At 54.2% G+C, this 20,590-nt stretch overlaps 2 protein-coding genes across 5 annotated transcripts; both read left to right on the forward strand.

The window, feature by feature from the left end:
• The first annotated feature begins 7,244 nt into the window (after positions 1-7,244).
• Positions 7,245-14,605, forward strand: LOC122096215 (keratin-associated protein 10-2). Of its 2 annotated transcripts, none has more exons than XM_042666658.1 (6): positions 7,245-7,282; positions 7,521-7,555; positions 8,533-8,673; positions 9,122-9,277; positions 13,849-14,360; positions 14,522-14,605. In XM_042666658.1, the coding sequence occupies exons 2-5, from the start codon at positions 7,550-7,552 to the stop codon at positions 13,960-13,962; spliced, it is 417 nt and encodes a 138-aa protein (XP_042522592.1). In that variant the 5' UTR covers positions 7,245-7,282; positions 7,521-7,549; the 3' UTR covers positions 13,963-14,360; positions 14,522-14,605. The 2 variants fall into 2 exon arrangements, with proteins under 2 accessions (XP_042522592.1, XP_042522591.1); XM_042666657.1 differs by lacking the exon at positions 7,245-7,282 and adding an exon at positions 7,305-7,343.
• A 1,214-nt stretch (positions 14,606-15,819) lies between these two features.
• Aldoa (aldolase, fructose-bisphosphate A) lies at positions 15,820-19,949 on the forward strand. Of its 3 annotated transcripts, none has more exons than XM_042666655.1 (9): positions 15,820-15,883; positions 17,056-17,188; positions 17,279-17,490; positions 18,183-18,237; positions 18,361-18,521; positions 18,829-18,912; positions 19,002-19,176; positions 19,329-19,528; positions 19,618-19,949. In XM_042666655.1, the coding sequence occupies exons 2-9, from the start codon at positions 17,077-17,079 to the stop codon at positions 19,711-19,713; spliced, it is 1,095 nt and encodes a 364-aa protein (XP_042522589.1). In that variant the 5' UTR covers positions 15,820-15,883; positions 17,056-17,076; the 3' UTR covers positions 19,714-19,949. The 3 variants fall into 3 exon arrangements, with proteins under 3 accessions (XP_042522589.1, XP_042522588.1, XP_042522587.1); XM_042666654.1 differs by having other exon boundaries at positions 15,868-15,884; positions 17,050-17,188; XM_042666653.1 differs by lacking the exon at positions 15,820-15,883 and adding an exon at positions 16,694-16,868.
• Positions 19,950-20,590: the final 641 nt, after the last annotated feature.

Raw genomic sequence — 20,590 nt, forward strand, 5'->3', positions numbered from 1 at the left:
CTGGTTAATTGGACAGAAGGGTCTCAGAGACTTTCCTGCCAGAACTGGTTTTGAACTGTGATTCTCAGATCTCAGCCTCCTGAGTAGCTAAGCTTACAGGTGGGACCCACCAGGGCCCAGTTAGTAAATGGCTTTGTTTTCTTTTTTTTGCCCCATTTGACCTACTCATATTTGTACACTTCCTGGGTGTCCAGTACCCAGCCATACCTTTATATACAATAGGTATTGTAGCTCTCCCTAAGACCTCCCAGAGAGATTACCTGGGCTAACTCTGCAGACAGCTGAGGGAAGTCAAGCAAGCCCATCCAGATAGTAGCTGGGCTATGAACCTAGTAGCCTGACCTCTAGTATGGGCTTTTAACTTTGTCTTCCAAGAGGAAGTAATTTTTAGAAGACCAAGTCATTTGCTGGTGGTACATGCCTGTAATCCTTACTACTCAGGAGGCTGAGAGTTGAGGATCCTGGTTTGAAGTCAGCTCAAGCAGGAATATCTGTGAGACTCTCATCTCCAATTAACCACCAAAAAAAAAGCTGGAAGTGGAGCAGTGGTTCAAGTGGTAAAGTACCAGCCTTGAGTGTAAAAGCTCAGGGATAGAACCTTGAATTCAAGCTCAGGACTGGCACAGGAAAAAGAAAGAGAAGGCAGGCAGGCAGGCAGGCAGAAAGGAAGGAAGGAAGGAAGGAAGGAAGGAAGGAAGGAAGGAAGGAAGGAAGGAAGGAAGGAAGGAAGGAAATAAAACACCAACATGATTTGTAAATAGACAAGCAACTAAAAATTGAGAAAATTGTGTAAAATGAAAATGAGTAAGAGCTGGGCGCCGGTGGCTCACACCTGTAATCCTAGCTACTCAGGAGGCTGAGATCTGAGGATTGCAGTTCAAAACCAGCTTGGACAGGAAAGTCCAATAAACCACTCAGAAAACTAGAAGTGGTGCTGTGGCTCAAGTGGTAGAGCGCTAACCTTGAGCTGAAGAGCTGAGGAACAGTGCCCAGGCACAGAGTTCAAGCCTCACAACCGACAAAAAAAAAAAAAAAAAAAAGAGAGAAAAGAAAATAGAACAAAAATATCTATTGAAATTGTTTTAAGAAGGGGGAATGGGCTGGGGGCTAGTGGCTTATGCCTGTAATCCTCAGGCTGAGACCTGAAAAACAATGCTTGAAGCTAGCCAGCTCAGGCAGAAAAGTTAATGAGACTCTAGGCTGGGAATGTGGCCTCGTGGTAGAGTGCTTGCTTGCAAGCCTAGTGTGCATGAAGCTTGGGGTCCCTCAGTATCACATAAACAGAAAAGGCTGGAAGTGGCACTATGGCTCAAGTGGTAAAGTGCTAGCCCTGAGCAAAAGAAACTCAGGGACCGTGCCCAGGCCCCATGATCAACAACAACAAAAAAAAAAACAGCTAAGAGACAGCACCCAGGCTCTAAGTTCAAATTCTTGTACTAGCACGTGCATACATACATACACACACACACAACACACATATGTAAAATAAAGTGACTCACTTTAATATCCAAGCAAGACAGCAGTATCCCCTACTACAGTCCTGGGAGGCTGGGCTGCCTCAGATTCAGTTAAAGAAAAGATAAGATATGCAAGATAAGATAGAAGATAGAAAGGTGTGAAAGGGCTCTTGGCAGCAAATTGGTGGAATTGGAAAGACAATTGTGTGTGTGTGTGTGAGAGAGAGAGAGAGAGAGAGAGAGAGAGAGAGAGAGAGAGAGTGCCCACCCACGCATGCACATGCATTTTTTGCTGAACTTGTATGCCATCCGAAATAACCACCTCCAAGCCTGTGCTGGTGGCTTCCACCTGTAATCCCAGCCACTCAGGAGGTTGAGTTCTGAGAATCACAGTTCAAAACCACTTCGGGCAGGAAAGTCTCTGAGACCCTTCTGTCCAATTAACCAGCAAAAAGCTGGCAGTGGCGCTGTGGCTCAAGTGGTAGAGCACTAGCCTTGAGTGAAGAAGAGCGCAGGGACAACACTCAGGCCCTGAGTTCAAGCCCCAGGACTAACAAAAAAACATATAAAATAAATAAAAATACACCTGCTCCCCGCCAGTGGGAAACCCTCCACTCCCTCAGTAACCTCATCTGGTGTTCTAGAAAGTAGCTGGAGAGACAGATCCACCACCAGCCAGTCCTGGCCTGGGAGCTCAGCCAGAAAGCACAGAGCCAGTGGTGTGGGCGGGGCCTGGTGCCTTCCCTCACCAGGTGTCCCCGGGGACTTGCCATCAGGTGACCCTGGGCTTAGACTTTACCGGTTCCCCGTGGCTTCAGGTTCGGCTGCGCAGGGGCCGCCGTGGTGTTCATCCTCTGTACCTGGGCACTGGCTCCTCCGCGCTGCCGCCGTGCAGCTCTGATAACATCGCAGGCTGTGAATAAGTGGCCAGTGAGCAGCCAGGAGCGCCTGCTCCCCACCTGATACCCACACCAGGGTCCGATTCCCCCCCCTACACCCGTGCCCCGCTGAGAGTCCTAGCCAGGGCGTCCAGGCATGTATTATTTAGTCCTTTTTGTTTGCACCTGCCCCTGGTGAGGTACAGTTCCAAACTACTGTGGTTTGCAAAGAAAAGTGGGGGTAACAACAGGTATGAGGAGGCAGACAATTCAGGGGCTAAGGCCTTTTGTTTTCCCATGGCCTGGCTGTGTGATCTTGACCAAGTTTCAGAACCTCTCTGAGCTGCTGTCACATATTAGAAAAGCCCCATTGTTTGAGCCTGAATTTTTGAGTTCAACAACTCACTAGCCAGGAAACTTGCTCAACTCCTGTGAGCCTCCAGTTGCTATCAATGGGACAATGGTAGGAGTGCGTGTATATGTGTGTGTGTGTGTGTGAGAGAGAGAGAGACAGAGAGAGACAGAGAGAGAGAGACAGACAGACGGACAGAGACAGAGAGGCAGAGACAGAAACAGAGACAGAGAGTGCTGAGGCTTGAACTCAGGGCCCCTAGCTGCTGTCCTATAGCTTCTTTCATTCAAGGATGGTGCTCTACCACTTGACCCAAACCTCTACTTCTGACTTTTGTGTGGTTTAATTGGAGTTAAGAGTCTCATGGACTTTGCTGCCCAGGCTGCCTTCAAACTGTGACCCTCAGATCTCAGCCTTCTAAGTAGCCACTGCAGCTGGGCAAGAACTTTACAAAGTACTACTTAGTGATTCAAGAGCTCAGTAAGTCGGGCGCTGGTGGCTCATGCCTGTAATCCTAGGCCAGCTCGAGCAGGAAAAGTCTGTGAGACTCTTATCTCCGATAAACCACTCAGAAAACCAGAAGTGGTGCTGTAGCTCAGGTGGTAAAGCATTAGCTTTGAGCTGAAGAGCTAAGGGACAGTGCCCAGGCCCAGAGTTCAAGCCCCACAACCACCAACAATAACAACAAAAAGCTCAGTGTAAGGCACAGTTCCAATATTAGTGTACCTTTTGGGATTCATGAATGATTGTTTTTCTTCTTGTTTGTTCTCTGTGAGGCAGGGGATTAATCTGGGGCCTCATGCTAGGGAAGCACTCTACCACTGAGCCACACCCCCACCTCATATATATATTTTATATATATATATAATATATATATATGTATAATTAATTTTCAGAGCCTCACTCTGTAGCCCAGGCTGGCCTCAAATTCACAATCTTCCAGCCACAGCCTCTACGTGCTGGGATCACAGTGCTGGAGTACTAGCCTCCAGTACAGCTTTTTTGTTTCCTCCGGGATGATGAACTACGTACAGGCCTTTCATTTTTCTTTTCTTTCTTTCTTTTTTTTTGGTCAGTCATAGGTCTTGAACTCTGGGCTGGGCGCTGTCCCTCAGCTCTTCAGCTCAAGGCAAGCGCTCTACCACTTGAGCCACTTCTGGTTTTCTGGTGGTTAACTGGAGATAAAGAGTCTCACAGACTTTCATGTCCAGGCTGGCTTTGAACCGAGATCCTCAAATCTCAGCCTCCTGAGTAGCTAGGATGACAGGCGTGAGCCACCGGCACCCGGCTCATTTTTCGTATTATGGAAGTTGGCAAACCTTTTTCCTAATCTCTAGGTGAGTATTGTCTGATAGTTTTAGGAAGGGCTGCAGGATTATCCAGTTTTTCTTTTTTCATCTCTCCCTCCTCCTCCTTCTCTTCCTCCTCCTCTTATTTTCCTCTTCTTCTCTGAATCCCTGAGCCCTCTTATGTCTCCCATTCCTCACGCAGCTCACAACCCAGAGTGACTACTCCTTTTCTCCCCATCCCAGGGGCAGTGCAAAAATGACCTATACCAGCTGACACCTCCAGTTCTGAACCTCCAGGAGAGGGAGGCCTAGTGGTTATCAGCTCTTGGGAAGTCAGTGAGGGTCAGCCTCCCAGAGATGGTAACATGTGGGCAGAAGCAGAGCCTTGGCAAAGTGGGATGAATACACCACCCATCCTCTTGCGTTCCTGGCAGCAAGCAGACCTGCATACTATGGGAGCCAATAGTAGGAACAGAACACCATCAGCAGAGAGTCTGACCACTGCAGCCCATGGATGTGTTTGGCGCCCCTTGCCAAGACTAATGGTTCTCTGTTGGCAGGGCTGAAGAAGGGAGAGAGGATGTATTCCCAGAAGTCTTTTCTGGGGCTGAGATGGGAATGGCCTCATTCTTAAGACTCTCAAAAAAGAAGACAAGCTGAGCACAGTGGCTCACACTTTTAATCCTAGCTACTCAGGAAGCAGAGGTTTGGGAGGCTTGAGGCTGGCAAAGGAAAAAAAAAGGGGGGGGGGGCTGGGAAGGTGGCTCGGTGGTAGAGTGCTTGCCTTGCATGCATGAGGCCCTGGGTTCCATTCCTCAGCAGATAAAGCTGGAAGTGGGGCTGTGGCTCAAGTGGTAGAGCACTAGCCTTAAGCTGAAGAGCTGAGGGACAGCGCCCAGGCCCAGAGTTCAGGCCCCATGACCGACAAAAAGGAAAAAAGAAAAAGAAAGGGAAAACAAAGTTAGAGATTTTACCTTGACTTACAAGGCAGGTATGGTAGTGTATGGCTGTCATTCCAACTATTTGGGAAACTGGGAGATAGGATCCATGAAGTTTTAGGCTGGCTCTGGGCAAGAATGTGGGACCTGAAAAACAACTAGAGCAAAAAGCACTGAGGTCAAAATGGATCAAGTGGTAGAACACTTGCCTAGCAAGCAGAAGCCTCGAGTTCAAATTCTAGCACCACACCCACACAGACCCAATGAGACAATCTGTCCCTGGTTTTGAATCAACAGTGGTGACATTTGGGAACAGCTAGTCTCCTATTTTCTGGGTTGAAAATCCTCTCTGAAGCCAGGCTCACTCCTGTAATCCTAGCTACTCATAAGACTGAGATTTGAGGATCATGATTCATAGCCAGCACGGCCAGGAAAGTCCCTGAGACTCTTATTTCTAACCAATCACCAGAAAACTGGAAGTGGTGCTCTAGCTGTGGTTCAAGTGGTAGAGCACTAGCCTTGAGCTGAAGAGCTCAGGGACAGCGCCCAGGCCCAGAGTTCAAACTCCACCACTGACAAAAGAAAAAGAAAAAAAAATCCCCTCTGAGAAGCCAGGGGCTGCTGGTACTTCTTGGTGTGGTTGATGTGGAAGGCATGATTCAGAGTCCAGGGAAACCAGGCTCTGGCAACTTCTGTAGGTGCCTTGTGGCATGAGAAAACTCGAGGGACAGCAGCAAGGTACAATGGAGTGAACATAGGAGGAGCATCTTGGCATTGTGCTGAGGAGGAACTAACAGGAGCCTGGGTGCCCTGAGAGCCAAGGGAACAGGACTTCTGCACTCAGAGAATCTGAATCTATTTTCCTAGGATCCCCAAGACTAGACAGAGCTGCGTAAGTGAGGGCCAGAGGCTGATGTGGACAGTACCTTGTGATAAGGCTGAAGAGGGCTGGGACTGTGGCTCAGTGGTAGAGTATTTGCTCAGCATGCATGAAGCCCTGGGTTTGATTCCTCAGTACCACATACACAGAAAAAGGAGGTGGAGCTGTGCTCAAGTGGTAGCATGCTGGCTTTGAGCTCAAGAGCTGAGGAACAGTGCCCAGGCCCAGGCTGAAGAGTAGGATCTATCCAGGCCTGTGGGTATGCGGCTCCATCTTGGACAGCAAGACCTACAGGGGCAAAATCAGCACCCATGGGAGGGAAGATGGAGTTTATCAGGGGAGGGAGGGGACTTGTGATGGGTCCTTTGCACTGACTTACAAACTTTCAGCTAGTCTTGTTAGGTGGAGCCCTGAAGAGTTGATAGGTCCCTAGATTTTTGTTTTTATAAATATTATCTGAACTCTCTCCTACAGTTTAATGTCAGAAACTGGATGGCAGAAATTTTGCCTTAAACTGTGATCTTCCCTGCACCTCTTGCAGGGTGTGTAGTGAATGAACAGATGGAAAGTAAGTGGAGCTCAGGGTGGGCCAGTGAACCTGGAATTTATCCTGGAGTCAGTGGAAAGCCTTTCTGGAGGTTGAGGAGTGGGATTAAAGAAGAAGCCAGCCTGGGCAGGAAAGTCTTGAGACTCCTGATCTCCAATGAACCACCAGGAAACCGGAAGTGGTGCGGTGTGGCTCAAAGCGGTAGAGTGTTAGCCTTGAGCAAAAGAGCTCCCGGCCAGGGCACAGGCCACGAGTTCAAGCCCTACACCAGGAAAAAAAGGAAAAGGGAAGGAACACGATCTACGCGCCATGGGTGGAGGAAATCATTGTAAGTGATGAGAAGACTGGGGAGCGGGAGGAGGAGGATAAAAGTAAAAATGGAGAAGAGAGGTCAGGTTGAAAAAATAAGGATGATTCCATAGAATTAACGAATTGGCTTTGGTGTTTTGTTGTTTATAAAAATCCCTGTGAAGGAAGCCGTCCATCCTCTTGCAGATGAGGAAATGGACTCAGCGAGGCTCAGTACTTGGCCCAAATCACACAGCAAGTTGGTCCTGTAGCTCGGGGGGGCTCAGTCCTCTCTGGAGAGCCTCCCCCGCCCCCCCTGCCCCCCAGGACCCCCGGTGCCTCCTCTGACATCCGGCACCTGAAGAGGATGGGGATCTAGGCCGGAGATGGTGAGAATTCGCTAATCCCGGCCCGGTGGCGGCGGCGCAGCCCGGAGGATGGCGAGGAGGATGGAACCTGTGGCCGCGGATGATCGGGCGGCGGGAGAGGCCCGGCGGGAAGAGCGAGTTGGGTCCCCGCGGCCGCCGTAGCGCGGCGCCGCGGTCGCCATGGCAACGGCGGGAAGCCGCGCCGGGCTGCGGGGCGGTGCTGGCTCGGCGGCCGATTGGACCCCGCGTGGCGCGGAAATCTGCGAACGGCCCGCGGCCCCGAGGGTGCGGCCGGCCGGCGGACGGGTGGTCGCTGGGTGCGGGGATCGTCGCGGGCGGCGGGCAGGTGCGCTTCGGGCCGACGCGGGGATCTCCCCCGAGGGAGGCGCCGCCCTCCAGCACCCCCCCGAGGTCCCACCCCCTCCGCGGCCATCGCGGGGCCTCAAGTTCCCCCCTCCGAGGGAAGGGTGGCGGGGAACGGGCGCCGCTCGGCCCTGAGCCCACCTCCGTCTCTCCCCCGCAGCTCCCGGACGGCAGGCGCGGCCCCGCCCCATGGACGTGAGTCCCGCCAGGCCCCCCTCCCCCGAGCCCCGCGCTGGCCTCACTGTCCGCACGGGGGGGGGGGGGCCGGGGGAGGGTGAGGAGGGGGTGAGGAGGGGAAGGCCAAGACCCGATCGGTGCGGGGTGGACTTCCCAGGGGACAGCAAATCCCCGTCCAGATAAAGGGTTTACTAAGTAATGGGGGGGGGGGGGGGACAAAGGCATTGTGGGATTGTGGGCAGGGCAAAGCAGTACAGGCAGAGGCTCTGTGTGTGTGTGTGTGTGTGTGTGTGTGTGTGTGTGAGAGAGAGAGTGATCAGGGGGACAAAGGCATTGTGGGATTGTGGGCAGGGCAAAGCAGTACAGGCAGAGGGGTGTGTGTGTGTGTGTGATCAGGGGGACAGGCAGAGGGGGTGTGTGTGTGTGTGTGTGTGATCAGGGGGACAAAGGCATTGTGGGATTGTGGGCAGGGCAAAGCAGTACAGGCAGAGGTGTGTGTGTGTGTATATGTATGTGTGTGTGTGTGTGTTTTTGTGGGAGGAAGAGAGACACCCTCAGGGCTAGACTGGGATTGGGAGGATAGGAGGGTGGGAGGGAGGGGGAGAGAGGGATGCACAGGAAGCTGATGTGAAAAACCGACAAACCAGCCAGCTGGATGAAATCTGGGGGTGTGCAGGTAATGTGGGCTGGGGGAAGTGAAAGCCGTGGTTCGGGCAGTCAGGTACAAGAACTGTGTTGGGAGAAGCATTCTGAAAAAGAAAAAAAAAAAGCAGTAAGTTGTCAGTCTTGGAAAGTTCTAGAATGACCAACAAGTATTTGGTAAAATGAAGATGGAGGAAAGGGAAGCCCGCTTGGGGATAAGATGATGAGACTCAGCAGCGTCATCCTATCGCCTCTCCCCCCACCCCAAGCCACCTCTGTGTCCCTCATGTTACTCCTGTGTGTCTGTAGCTCCTGCTACCTCCCTATCACCCCTTCCTCCTCTGCTTGCCCAGGTCTCTAGCTCGTGGAACCCAGCCCCGGCCTCTGTCAGCAGCCCTCCCTTGCTGCTCCCCATTCCTGCCATCGTCTTCATCGCCGTGGGCATCTATTTATTGCTCCTGGGCCTGGTGCTGCTGACCAGGCACTGCCTGCTGGTGAGGAACTTGGTGGGGAGTTACAGGATGGGCTCTGGGGACGAGAACTGATCAGTGTGTCCCCTCACCTACAGGCTTTTATCCCGAAACACCTCTACCGCTTCACACTTACCTGCTCCTAGTCAACCCTTCTGCCCCGGTCTCAAAAGCCAGTTTGTTTTGTTTTGTTTTTGCTGGTGCTGGGGCTTGAACTCAGGGCCTGGGTGCTGTCCCTGTGCTCCTTTTGTTTAAGGCTAGCACTGCATTCATTTCCAACTTTTTCTGTGATTAGTTGGAGATAAGAGTCTCATGGACTTTCCTGCCTAGGCTGGCCTTGAACCACAATTCTCAGATCTCAGACTTCCTGAGTAGCTAGGATGACAGGCATGAGCCACTGGCGCCTGGTATCCAAAGCCAGTCTTATCCTACCTCTTGCCTGGCCCAAATCCTGAGTGCTGTCATCTTTTAGGCCCAGGGTTGCTGCACTGACTGCAGCTTCACCTGCAAGAAGCAAGGTGCCTCTGAACCCCAAGATTGCTGCTGGACCTGCGCAGAAGCCTGTGACTTCCCTCTGCCCAGTCCAGCCCACTACCTGGATGCCTGCTGCCCCCAGCCCAGTGAAACTGTGAGTGCCACTCATACCCTTGGGCCACAGATCCTCGATCTGAGTATGAGCTGTCCTTCATTCTCTCTTTCCAGCCTTTTTATTAACTGAGTACCAACTCTATACCAAGCATGGTTCCGGAGTTACGTGGAGCCAGCATAAACACCATCCAGCTTTTTGGCTGGTTAATTGGGGATAAGATTCCCATGGACTTTCCCACTCTGGGAAAGTCCTTCTAACGACAGTCCTCAGATCTCAGCCTCTTGAATAGTAGGATTACAGGATTATTGGCTGCCACTGAATATTCAGGGTTGACCCTGACACAGAAGATGAGCCCATTTCTACAGTTGTGGGAGAAAATATATTAAGCCTTAGGCAAACTCTTGGTCCGGAAATCCCTGGCAGATGTTTTAAGTTTCAAAATAAATTGGGGTAAGGAGCTTTTCTGTCATAAATCTACTTCTGGTTCCCTAGGGATAGTCAGGAGAGGGGCTCCAGGGGTTTGGGTTGATAGGGCAGAGGGTAAAAAATGAAGACCTTGGGCCGGACGCTGGTGGCTCATGCCTGTAATCCTAGCTACTCAGGAGGCTGAGGTCTGAGGATCACAGTTCAAAGCCAGCCCAGGCTGGAAAGCCTGTGAGACTCTTATCGTCAATGAACCACCAGAAAACCAGAAGTGGCTCTGTGATTCAAAGTGGTAGAGTACCAGCCTTGAGCAAAAGAGCTCAAGGATAGCACCTGAGCCCTGAGTTCAAGCCACATAACCACCACCACCACCACCAACAAAATGGAGACCTTGGATTATCAAAACTCTGGTTGGAGCTGCTCAGTTACAGAATTTCCTCTCTCCTGAGGACACTGTCCTCTTCCCTGTCTGGCCACACAAAGGGAATAGTCTGGCCATTTTCTCCTTAGGAGAGGATGGACTGAGGTGACTTTAGAGAGTCAAAGTATTCCACCTGCTGGTTCAGGAATTTCCCAAACTGTAGCCTTCAGGATCTGGCCTTATCTAGTTTCTGCTGGAACCTGGAAGAAATCTGGAAGAGTTCTGGGCTAACCCGGAGTGGGGCTCTGATTCTGTCCTTGAGTTGTCTTTCTTCAAAGTACATTGAAGTCTCTGTGTTCTCCTCTCCTTATAGTAACAATAACAACCACAAAGGTAACAAAGCTCTTGCCTGTTCAATAGCTTTAGACACTAAGGCTCATAGATACTTCAGTGACTTGCCTGAGGTCATGGAGCTGGGCCAGCCAGACCATAAACCAGGCTTCTCATTGCCTCTGGGAGACAAGCCTGCCTGCTGTGCTGTTCTGTGGTGAGGGTTGAATCCCTACCTTCATTTCCCCTCTACCACCACCACGTGTGTATGGAGTCACTGCTGACTCTGGGCTGGACCCTGGAACTTGACCATAGACCAAATCCTTTGTCTTGGGGGATCTCCCAGGACAGAGAGATAGGTAAGCTATGACAGTAGAGTAGGGGAAAGATCAGCTGTGCATGAGCTCTGCCTGCGTGTGATCCGAAGCAGATAAGACACTTCAAAAGAGTCAGGCCTCCAGGCCCCTCACAAGATAGAACAGAAGCATTGACTTAAAAAAAAAAAAAAAAAAAAAGTTAGCCAGGTACTGGTAGCTCATGCCTATAATTCCAGCTACTCAGGAGGCTGAGATCTGAGGATCATGGTTCAAAGCCAGCCCGAGCAGGAAAGGTCATGACACTCTTATCTCCAATAAACCACCAGAAAACCAGAAGTGGCGCTGTGGCTCAAGTGGTAGAGCGCTGGCCTTGAGCTGAAGAGCTGAGGGACAGCACCCAGACCCAGAGTTCAGGCCCCTTCATCTAACGATGAAGCTAGTTCTCTTTCTGTGTATGCTGGACCTTGGATTTGAACTCAGTGCCTGGGGGCTGTCCCTAAGCTTTTATGCTCAAGGCTAGTGGAGCCACAGCTCCACTTCTGGCTTTTTGGTGAGGTAAGAGTCTCTTGGACTTTCCTGCCTGGGCTGGTTTTGAACTATGGTCCTCAAATCTCAGTCTCCTGAGTAGCTCCAATTACAGGCGTGAGCCACTGGTGCCGGCTAGCGTGCTCTTTCTCCCAGCACTCACGAGGTGTCAGACATGGAACTCAGTTCTTTCCAGATTCCCAGCAGTAACTTTGTGAAGCAGGTGTTCTATTTGTTCCAGAGATGATGAAATTGAGGTTCAGAACATGAATTAGCCAAGCTGAGATTTAAATCCAGGTCTTCCTAGCTTTAGGGCCTGAACTCTAACCAATAAAGATGGTAACTGCCACCCCCCCCCATCTCTCTCTTGGCCCCTCTGTCTCTCTCTCTCTCTCTCTCTCTCTCTCTCTCTCTCGGCCTCTGTGTCTGTGTCACCAAGTAGTGGAAACTTGATACAAATGTTAATTGTTTGCAAGGAGTAACAATTCTTTTTCTGTGGGAAAACTTTCAAAGTGAAAAACTCATTCAGGAGCAGAGAGGCATGTAAGGGGTTAACAGGCTTGTGGAGTTCTTGTTTAATGTACTTAAACAGCAGATTCCTTCCAGAAGCCACTGTTGTGAGTCAAGAAATCCATTAGCCTGTTATTAATGACTCCATCTAAACCCTTCTGTGGACACAGCCAAGAGATGCTTTTAATGCCCTTCTTTTCTGAGGTAAGGCAACAGGGCCTCTCAGCCTCCAGCTCTGCACAGAGAATGAGTGTAAGGCCTCTAAAAACCCACAGCATGGGGCTCCCTGGAGATGCCTCCAAACCACCCCCTCATCAACACCAACAAAACCCACCTCTGGTCTCCCACCAGGGTTCTTCCTACCTTCTCTGGCTGTTGGCAATAGTACAGCCAGCTTCATAGCCCCTTCTGTCAGATCCCCTCCCCTTGCTGGAGCCCCTAGTGAAAGCTGATCTCACCAGTCATCTGACACCGCACCCCGAAACCTCAGCTGTTGGAAAGGTCATTTCCCTATTCCTGGCTTGGCCCAGGTCTCTGATTGAGCTGTGCAACTGTGTCACTAGCTCCCCTTCTGGCCCTGAGGAGCCAGTCTTCTGTCCCACTTCGGCCCCTTGGCCGGCCTCCAGTCCATGCCCCTGGCAGTTGCAAATCATTCCCTTCCCAGGGTGGAGGAGCGTGCACTGCAGGGGTTACAGCTTCCCATTTTGTCCCTAAGGACATGATGTTCCTTCTCCCCAAGAGACAAGTCTGTTTCCTTGGAGCCCAGAGCCCTCTTCTGTCTGCCTACGGAGGGAAAACGATCTGCTTCACTTCATCCACTTGTTCAGTGTCTGTGTCTCAGACACCTGCTCAGCAGAGTCTCCCTGCCCGCTCCGTGGAGAACAAGGGGTTATCTACCCCTCCCCTACTCATGCTCCTCAGCGGCAGTGGGGACAGGGGTATCTCAAGCCCGAGGGCAGCCAGCCCTGGCTCATCCCAGCTCTAAAATTGTGTGCCAAATGTGGTGCACATATGTAATCCTAGCACTTGAGAGGCAGAGTCAGGAGGATTGTGAGTTTGAGGCCACCATAGGCTACATTGTCTCAAAACAAATACTAAAATTTCTTTAAAATATTTCAGAGGAAACTAGGAAAGTGGGTTTTTTGTTTGTGGTACTGGGGTTTGAACTCAGGGCCTCATGCTTCTTAGGCTGGCATTCTACCACTTGAGCTAGCCTTAGAAAGCATTATGCCAGGCACCAGTGTTCACGCCTGTGAGAGGCTGATATCTGAGAATTGCTGTTCGAAGCCATCCCTGGGCAGGAAAGTTCAGGAGACTCGTCTCCAATTCAGCACGAAAAAAGCTGGAATTAGAACTGTGGCTCACGTGGTACTAGCCCTGAGCAAAAAAAAAACAACCCAAAAAACAAAAAACTCAGGAACAGCACCCTGGCCCTGAGTTCAAGCCCCAGAACAAAAACAAAACAAGAAGTATTTGGTGTTTGGTGCTCAAAAACAAATGACAGGCTGGGCTGGGCATAGGTGAAGTTGTGCAGTGTTGCCTACCAAATGGGAATCCCTACATTCAAACCCCAGTACTGGAAAGAGAGAGAGAGAGAAGCAAAGGAAGGAAGGAAGGAAGGAAGGAAGGGAGGAAGGGAGGGAGGGAGTGAGGGAAGAGAGTGGAGCTATGGCTCAAGTGGTAGAGTACCAGCTTTGAGTGAAAAACCTAAGGGACAGTGCATAGGCCCTGAGTTCAAGCCCTAGTACCAGCGCGCACACGCGCACGCGCACACACACACAGAATGATATCCTGTAGCCTGGTCTCATGCCAAGAATGATGTTCATGGACAGAAGAGTGTATGTACTTCCTGTGTACTAATTCGATGGCAAAAGGCCTTGAGGGTACGCAGCAGAACCATTCTTGAGCTGGACCCTGGGACACCCAAGTTGTAGCAGGAACAGGGCCTTCTGCCCCTGGGTTCATGCAGGGGGAAGGAGAGAACCCCTCCAGCTGGCTCCTGAACACAGCCTGACTTCTCAACGGTATAGCGAACAGGTTTTGTTCACCCCAATAGTGGGTGGCACCCTCTGTTCCACTGAGCAAGCCCCTTGGTTCCTTTCCCCCTTCGAAGGGCAACTGACCCTTCTCTCCTCTCCCCGCAGGGCTGGGCTCCGCAGTGCCCTCACTGTTGCCCACTTTGTGACTGTGCCTGTGCCTGCCAGCTCCCTGACTGCCAGAGCCTCAACTGTCTCTGCTTTGAGATCAAGCTCCGATGAGGACCCAGGACCCCTGGTCTTTGGGGAGCGGTCAGCCCCCGGGACCCACATGCCCCCCTTCCTAAGGGCCATCAGGACATTTCTCTCCGGACTCCTGGAGCTACAAATGGCTTCCCCAGCTCTCCAGGCTGGGAACCCCCAGTGGAAAGCCTGGCCCCTGGCAGCCTTTGGGTGGCTGGCCTGCAGCGAATTTGGAGGGCTGGAAGGGAAAGGAACTCGTTCTCTGGCCCGTGCCTCTGCCCCTCCTTCCCTCACCAAGTAAATGACTGCAGGTGCAGGTGAGGGCCAGGATACTTCTGACCAAGAAGGCATTATGGGAAGACCCCAGTGGGCCTTGAGCGTCAGGATGTAGGGGTGCCCGCCTGCACCCTATGCGTGGACTCTTGGTTATTTTGGAGGTGAGTGTCTTGTCTTCTAATGCTCTCCCTCTTCAGAAAAAAAATAAAATAAAAAACCCACCAACCGGCCCAGAGTGGGGACGGGAGGGGGTTAGAAGGAATGGGTGGCAGGCAGCAGGGAGGCACCCCCCCCCCCCTTACTCCTTCCTCTCCACCCACAGATCCCTGCTCAGAGGATTATTTCTCGTAACAACCAATAGCCTCAGTCTGGAATTGCAAGGAAGAGAATTCCTCTGAAACATAACGGTGAGTTGGTTTGGGGGAGGGTGGGGGGATGCGGTGCCCTCCCCACTGGGTGGACCCAAGGCCTCCGCCTGCCCCCACGCAGGGCCCCATGCTGGCATGAATGTCAGGGGCTTCAAGTTTCCCTAAATATAGGTCCCTGCTGCGGGATCCGTGGTGAGGAAAGGGCAGGGGTTACCGCGAAGGTTGGGGACACTGGCGCGGGGGAGGGCAGGGGCTGCCTTATAACCCAGCCCAGGCCCGCGGGGCTCACTGCAGACCGCGCGCGCGCCAGGCCCCGCTCCGCTCCTCGCCTCGCTGCAGGTGGGCTGGGGCCGGGGGTAGGAAGGCGATCGATCGGGCCTGGAAGAACGGGAGGCCAAGCACGGGGAAGGCGGACAGCTCGGGGGCTGATTTTATTTTGGAGAAGGAAATCAGGCCCCGGGGCGGGCGGGCGGGGGGAGCCGTTCCTCCGGGACCTGTCCAGGCCACGCCGGGCCAGCCCGAGCCGGCCCGTGCTCCCGAGTCAGGCTCTCCGCGGCCTGGCCCGGCTGGACGGAGTGCGCGTGCGCCCGGGGCCCCGCTCCCCGGCCGGGGCCGGGCCCGGAGGGGCCTCGCCGCCCCCTGCCGCTCCCAGTGCGCCCACCCGCCGCCCTTTCCCCCGCCTCTGGCCCCGGGTGGGTGGCCGCCCGGAGGCCTCGGCCGGCTCCGCCCGACCTCGCCCTTGGGTTGGGGTGACTTAGGTGGCGCCGGCCGGAAGCGGGGCTGGGAGCAGCGGGCAGCCCGCGCCCGCCGCGTCCCTCGGGGCGCCGCGGCCCCGCGCCCGCCCCGTCCTCCCGGGGCCCGCAGTTCCCGCTGAGTCACCGCGCTGGCTCGCGCGGGGCCGGCGGGGGCCCAGCACGCGGGGGGCGGGGGGGGCAGGGCCGCGGCCCGCGGGATGTGGCCCGAGTCACGTCCAAAGGGGGCGGCGGCGGCGGGCGGGGCCGCGCGGGCGCCCCGCCCCTCCCGGGCGCCTCCCCGCGCGGCCCGGCCCGCGGGCGGCGGCGCGCTCGCCTCCTCGCTTGCCATTGGCGGCGTGGTGGCCCGGGCCCCGGCGGAGCCCGGCGGAGGGCGGAGCGGTGCCTTTAAAAGGCCCGGTGCCCGCCCCCGCCCGCCCCCTCGGCGCTGAATAGGCTGCGTTCTCTTGGAACGCGCAGAACCGAGCCCTGGTGACTGCGCTCGCGTGGCTCCGTCCGTCCGTCCGCCCGCCGCCGCCGCCGCCGCCGCCGCCGCCCCCCCTCCGCCCGCCCCCTCCGAGCCAGGTGAGCGCCCCTCGCCACGTGCGCGGGCCGGGGCCGGGGTCCGCGCCGAGCCCCGCTCCCGCCCCGCCGCGCGCCGGCATCTCCCCGGCCCTGCTGCGCATCGCCGCCGCTCCGCTCGCTGAGTCATGGCGGGGGAGGAAGCGGGACGAAGGGCCATCTTACTACCGGCTCCTTCTTATATCCCCCCCCCCCCCACCAAGGGACTCCCCCCCCCTCTCTGATGCAAAGCATTAGGGGTCCTTTTGCTCCCCCTGGGACCCCTGGCTGCCGCCTTGGAGGGGGGAGGGGGCGCCCGCCCGCCCTGGCCTCCGAGAGGAGGGGAACCCCCTCTCGCACCCCCTCTCGCAGCCCTGGTGACCCATTAACACCTTCCCCGTCTTTCCTGCTCTGTGACCTTGCTTCCGAGCTGTTTTCTGCCAAAGTCACACGCACTTTTTAAAGAGAAGGGGTGGGGCGCTTGTCTGTCCACCACATCCCCCAGTTAGGTAGAAACCCTTCCCTTCCCTCTCACTTAGGGCTTTTCCCCAGTCTGATTACCCTCGTGCCTTTCCCCTAACAGCCTCCCTCCCCCCCCAGGTCTGACCTTGGGATGTCCTTGAAACCTGGGCCAGCCCTGGGATTCTTGATTGGATTGGATAGGACATCAAACTGGCAGTCAACATCTGGGTTCTAATCTCAGATCTGCCCCTTGGGTGGCTGTGTGGCTCCAGCACAGATCTTTCTCTTCTCTGGGCCTTTTTAGACAACTTACTGGGCCCTCTTGCCCTACTCATGCATGATCTTTAAATTCTGAAATACTCCGATTCAATTTTGTTTCTAGGAAGGTGACCCCATGGCAATGCGCAGGCCAGAAGGGTCCAGCTTCAACGTGACCCGCATGTCTCTGGCTCTGGCTGTTTCCTTTCCCCCAGTTGTCAGTGGGAGAGCCCAACCTCAGCAGGGCTCCACCCAGCCCACCACCCAGCCACAAAGAGAGTTAGGAAAGGTACAGGTGGAGGCAGGTCTAGTATAAAGAAGAGCTGTGGATTAGGACATGCCCCAGGACCTGCCGGGTGTGGGGCAGGGGAGGTCTGGGAGGTTGGGAACCTCCACCCTGACCTCTAGGTAAGGAACCCTGACCCTGAGAGCTCATGGGAACATCCACCTGACCAGGCCTTGCTTCCTCCACCCAGGAAGTTGGTGTCACCAGCACCATGCCCTACCAATACCCAGCGCTTACTCCGGAGCAGAAGAAGGAGCTGTCGGACATCGCTCATCGCATTGTGGCTCCGGGCAAGGGCATTCTGGCTGCAGATGAATCCACCGGTGCGGTGCGGGCAGGAGACAGGGTGGTAAAGCCAGGATTGGTAGTGACAGGTTGATCCTCTTAACCTTCCCTTGTGACCCTGTCTCCAGGAAGCATTGCCAAGCGGCTGCAGTCCATTGGCACTGAGAACACCGAGGAGAACCGTCGCTTCTACCGTCAGCTGCTTCTGACTGCCGACGACCGAGTGAATCCCTGCATCGGAGGGGTCATCCTCTTTCATGAAACACTCTACCAGAAGGCGGATGATGGACGTCCCTTCCCCCAAGTTATCAAATCCAAGGGTGGTGTCGTGGGCATTAAGGTGAGGACAGAATACTGGTCAGGGGTCTGGAGACTTGTGTGCAGTCCACTCCAGACTTCTGGAACTTACTAGTCTTTTGGCCCTTTTTTAAAAAAAAAAAATTGGGCTGGGAAGGTGGCTCTGGTAGAGCGCCTGCCTTGGATGTGTGAGACCCTGGGTTCGATTCCTCAGCACCACAGAAGCAGAAAAAGCTGGAAGTGGCGCTGTGCCTCAAGTGGTAGAGCACTAACCTTGAGCTGAAGAGCTGAGGGACAGCGCCCAGGCCCAGAGTTCAGGCCCCACGACTGACAAAAAAAAAAGTTTTTCTGGTTCGGTAGGTGGCACCCAGGGCTCCTCTGAGTTAGCCTGGGGAATAGGGCTAGCCCACCTCCGATGGCATCTTTCATTTTGCAATTCTAAGAGCAAGTGGAGGCATTTTCTCACTTTACAGCTAGAAATCTAGAGGCTTGGGAGGCGATGAGATGGTTTGCTGCATTGAAGGTAGAGCCAGGTCCCTTTGATATCCAACCCATTAACGTTCCTGGCAGATACTGTCCCAGCAGGTCCTGCCTCACAGGCCTGGGTGTTGTGGCTGATGAGACTGTTAGTATACCCTCTGAGAGGCAGGAGAGAGGTCAAGTAAATTTTGGGGAGATGGGGGGGAGGCGCGTAGGGTAGGACAGTGCTTTAGATCATGTTTCTCATCCCAATAGGTGGACAAGGGCGTGGTGCCCCTGGCTGGAACAAATGGCGAGACCACCACCCAAGGTGAGGACTGTTGAGCTCCTTCCTCTTCCCACGCAGCTCGCCAGGCTGGGGCTTAGCTTAGGCAAGAGTAAGTGGAGCCCCACGGCACATTTCCTCCATGTTCCGTCCTCGTCTCCTCTCCAGGGCTGGATGGATTATCCGAGCGCTGTGCCCAGTACAAGAAGGATGGAGCTGACTTTGCCAAATGGCGTTGCGTGCTGAAGATCGGGGAACACACCCCCTCCGCCCTCGCCATCATGGAAAATGCCAATGTTCTGGCCCGTTATGCCAGTATCTGCCAGCAGGTGGGATTGGACTTGCAGGTCCTACCTCATTTGAGTGCAGGCTAGCTTGCTGACCATCTGCTAGCATACCTCCCCCACAACAACTGTTGCCAATACTTAGCAAGTAGTAGTAGGCCGCTTGGAGGCTACTCTGCAAGGCCGAAGGGCAGAGTAGGGATTGTGGGGGCAGAGCTGAGATTTGTTTTGCCCGTAATTTACTGAGCTTTGAAGCCTTGAGTCTCGCAAGATAACATCTGGGCTGGTGGCTGTGGTAACTATAGGGTGGGGTTCCACCTTAGGCCTTACAACTCTGTCCCTCTCACCACAGAATGGCATTGTGCCCATTGTGGAGCCTGAGATTCTCCCTGATGGGGACCATGACTTGAAGCGCTGTCAGTATGTAACCGAGAAGGTAAGTGACCAGTCCTGCCTGGCTGGGTCTGAGCTCTTGAATGATTGGTCCTCTACCCCACCACGTACCTCGGTCCTGTCTGGCTCCAGGTGCTGGCTGCTGTCTACAAGGCTCTGAGTGACCACCACATCTATCTGGAAGGCACCTTGCTGAAGCCCAACATGGTCACCCCAGGCCATGCCTGCACCCAGAAGTACTCGAATGAGGAGATTGCCATGGCCACTGTCACAGCGCTGCGCCGCACTGTGCCCCCTGCGGTCACTGGTGAGGCCCGTCCCCTCACCCACGGCCTCAGGGAGGGGGAGACACAGCAACTGACCACCACCTTGGATCCCAGTCGGTCTGCTGTGAAAGGCACTTCCTAGCTGCTACCCCCAGCCCCCATCTCTGACTCAAGTCCTGCCCTTGTTCTCCAGGGGTCACCTTTTTGTCTGGTGGACAGAGTGAGGAAGAGGCAACCATCAATCTCAATGCCATCAATAAGTGTCCCTTGCTGAAGCCATGGGCCCTGACCTTCTCCTATGGCCGAGCTCTGCAGGCCTCTGCTCTGAAGGCCTGGGGTGGGAAGAAGGAGAACCTGAAGGCTGCCCAGGAGGAGTATGTCAAGCGAGCTCTGGTAAGGCTGTGGGGAAGGCAGGTGGGCATCTGGCAAGTGGGAGGGCTCTGATGGGAAACCTCACTCTCCTCCTTCCTTTCCCCTCCTAGGCCAATAGCCTCGCCTGTCAAGGAAAGTACACTCCAAGTGGGCAGGCTGGGGCTGCAGCCAGCGAGTCCCTGTTCATCTCCAACCACGCCTACTAAGCTGAGGTGTTCCTAGTAAGCTGAGGTGTTCCTAGTAAGCTGAGGTTTAAGCTGCCCCCTCGACACTCCAGGCCCCCGCTCCACCCACTCCCTCTGGAGGAGTGGGCCTCATCAGGACTCCAGGCTCTTCCCCATCATTCTTGCCTCCTTTGTGACTTGGTGTGTGGTGTTGTCCGTGAGCGCTAACTCCATCACCCCTTCCAGCCCACTGCCAATAAACAACTCTTGAAGGGGGAGTCTGTCTGTTTTGTGGCTTTTAGGGTGGTGTGGAGTGGTAGAGATGGCTCAGGCCAGAAAAGGAAAGAGCCCTTGTCTTGTGCTAATACTCCCTAGGAAGGAGAAGGACAAAAATAGTGGGTAGGACCTTCCTGCTCTGTTTCTTACATGACCAGGGCTTTGAGAACGATGGAATAGCGCTTTCCAGCTGTGCTGGTGGACCTGCTAGGGCCCGGGAGGCTGCAGCCTTGGCCTCACTCAAGGGTGCTTAAGGCCACCATGGCAAAGTTATCTACCCCTGTGAAGGCTGGCCTCTCCTGGGTGCTGTGAGGCATGAGTGGGTGGGTGCTCCAGCTTAAGCTTAGCGTGTCTTGCAATCCTGAAATTGTACTGTTCCTTGATGAAAGCAGGATATTTAACCTATTACCTCCTTAGCTACATTCTTTAGCTGTTTTTCCAATTTTAAGGGGAGTTGGTAGCCCACTTCTATGATATCAACTACTGATCAAAGAGTCTGTCTGAAAAACAAATGTTGAGCCCAGCAATATAGCACCTGCCTACCAAGTGCAAGGCCCTGAGTTTAGACCCCTGTGTTACCATTAATCGGGGAGGCCAGCACTGGGGATTTGCCTCAGAAGTGGGAGAATGCTTGCCTAGCATA

Source organism: Dipodomys spectabilis, unplaced genomic scaffold, assembly GCF_019054845.1.
Source record: "Dipodomys spectabilis isolate Male_0828 unplaced genomic scaffold, ASM1905484v1 ptg000366l, whole genome shotgun sequence".
Classification (NCBI taxonomy): Eukaryota; Metazoa; Chordata; class Mammalia; order Rodentia; family Heteromyidae; genus Dipodomys; species Dipodomys spectabilis.

What these genes read in the sequence shown, in the direction of transcription:
- LOC122096215 (XM_042666658.1), top strand. An exon ending in TGACCAGGCACTGCCTGCTG is followed by an intron (nt 8,674 to 9,121) that starts GTGAGGAACTTG and finishes GTCATCTTTTAG; the next exon opens with GCCCAGGGTTGCTGCACTGA. An exon ending in GCCCCCAGCCCAGTGAAACT is followed by an intron (nt 9,278 to 13,848) that starts GTGAGTGCCACT and finishes CTCTCCCCGCAG; the next exon opens with GGCTGGGCTCCGCAGTGCCC.
- Aldoa (XM_042666653.1), top strand. Translation starts at nt 16,716, where the DNA reads ATGGCAATGCGCAGGCCAGAAGGGTCCAGCTTCAACGTGACCCGCATG. An exon ending in GTGGTGTCGTGGGCATTAAG is followed by an intron (nt 17,491 to 18,182) that starts GTGAGGACAGAA and finishes TCATCCCAATAG; the next exon opens with GTGGACAAGGGCGTGGTGCC. An exon ending in ATGCCAGTATCTGCCAGCAG is followed by an intron (nt 18,522 to 18,828) that starts GTGGGATTGGAC and finishes CTCTCACCACAG; the next exon opens with AATGGCATTGTGCCCATTGT.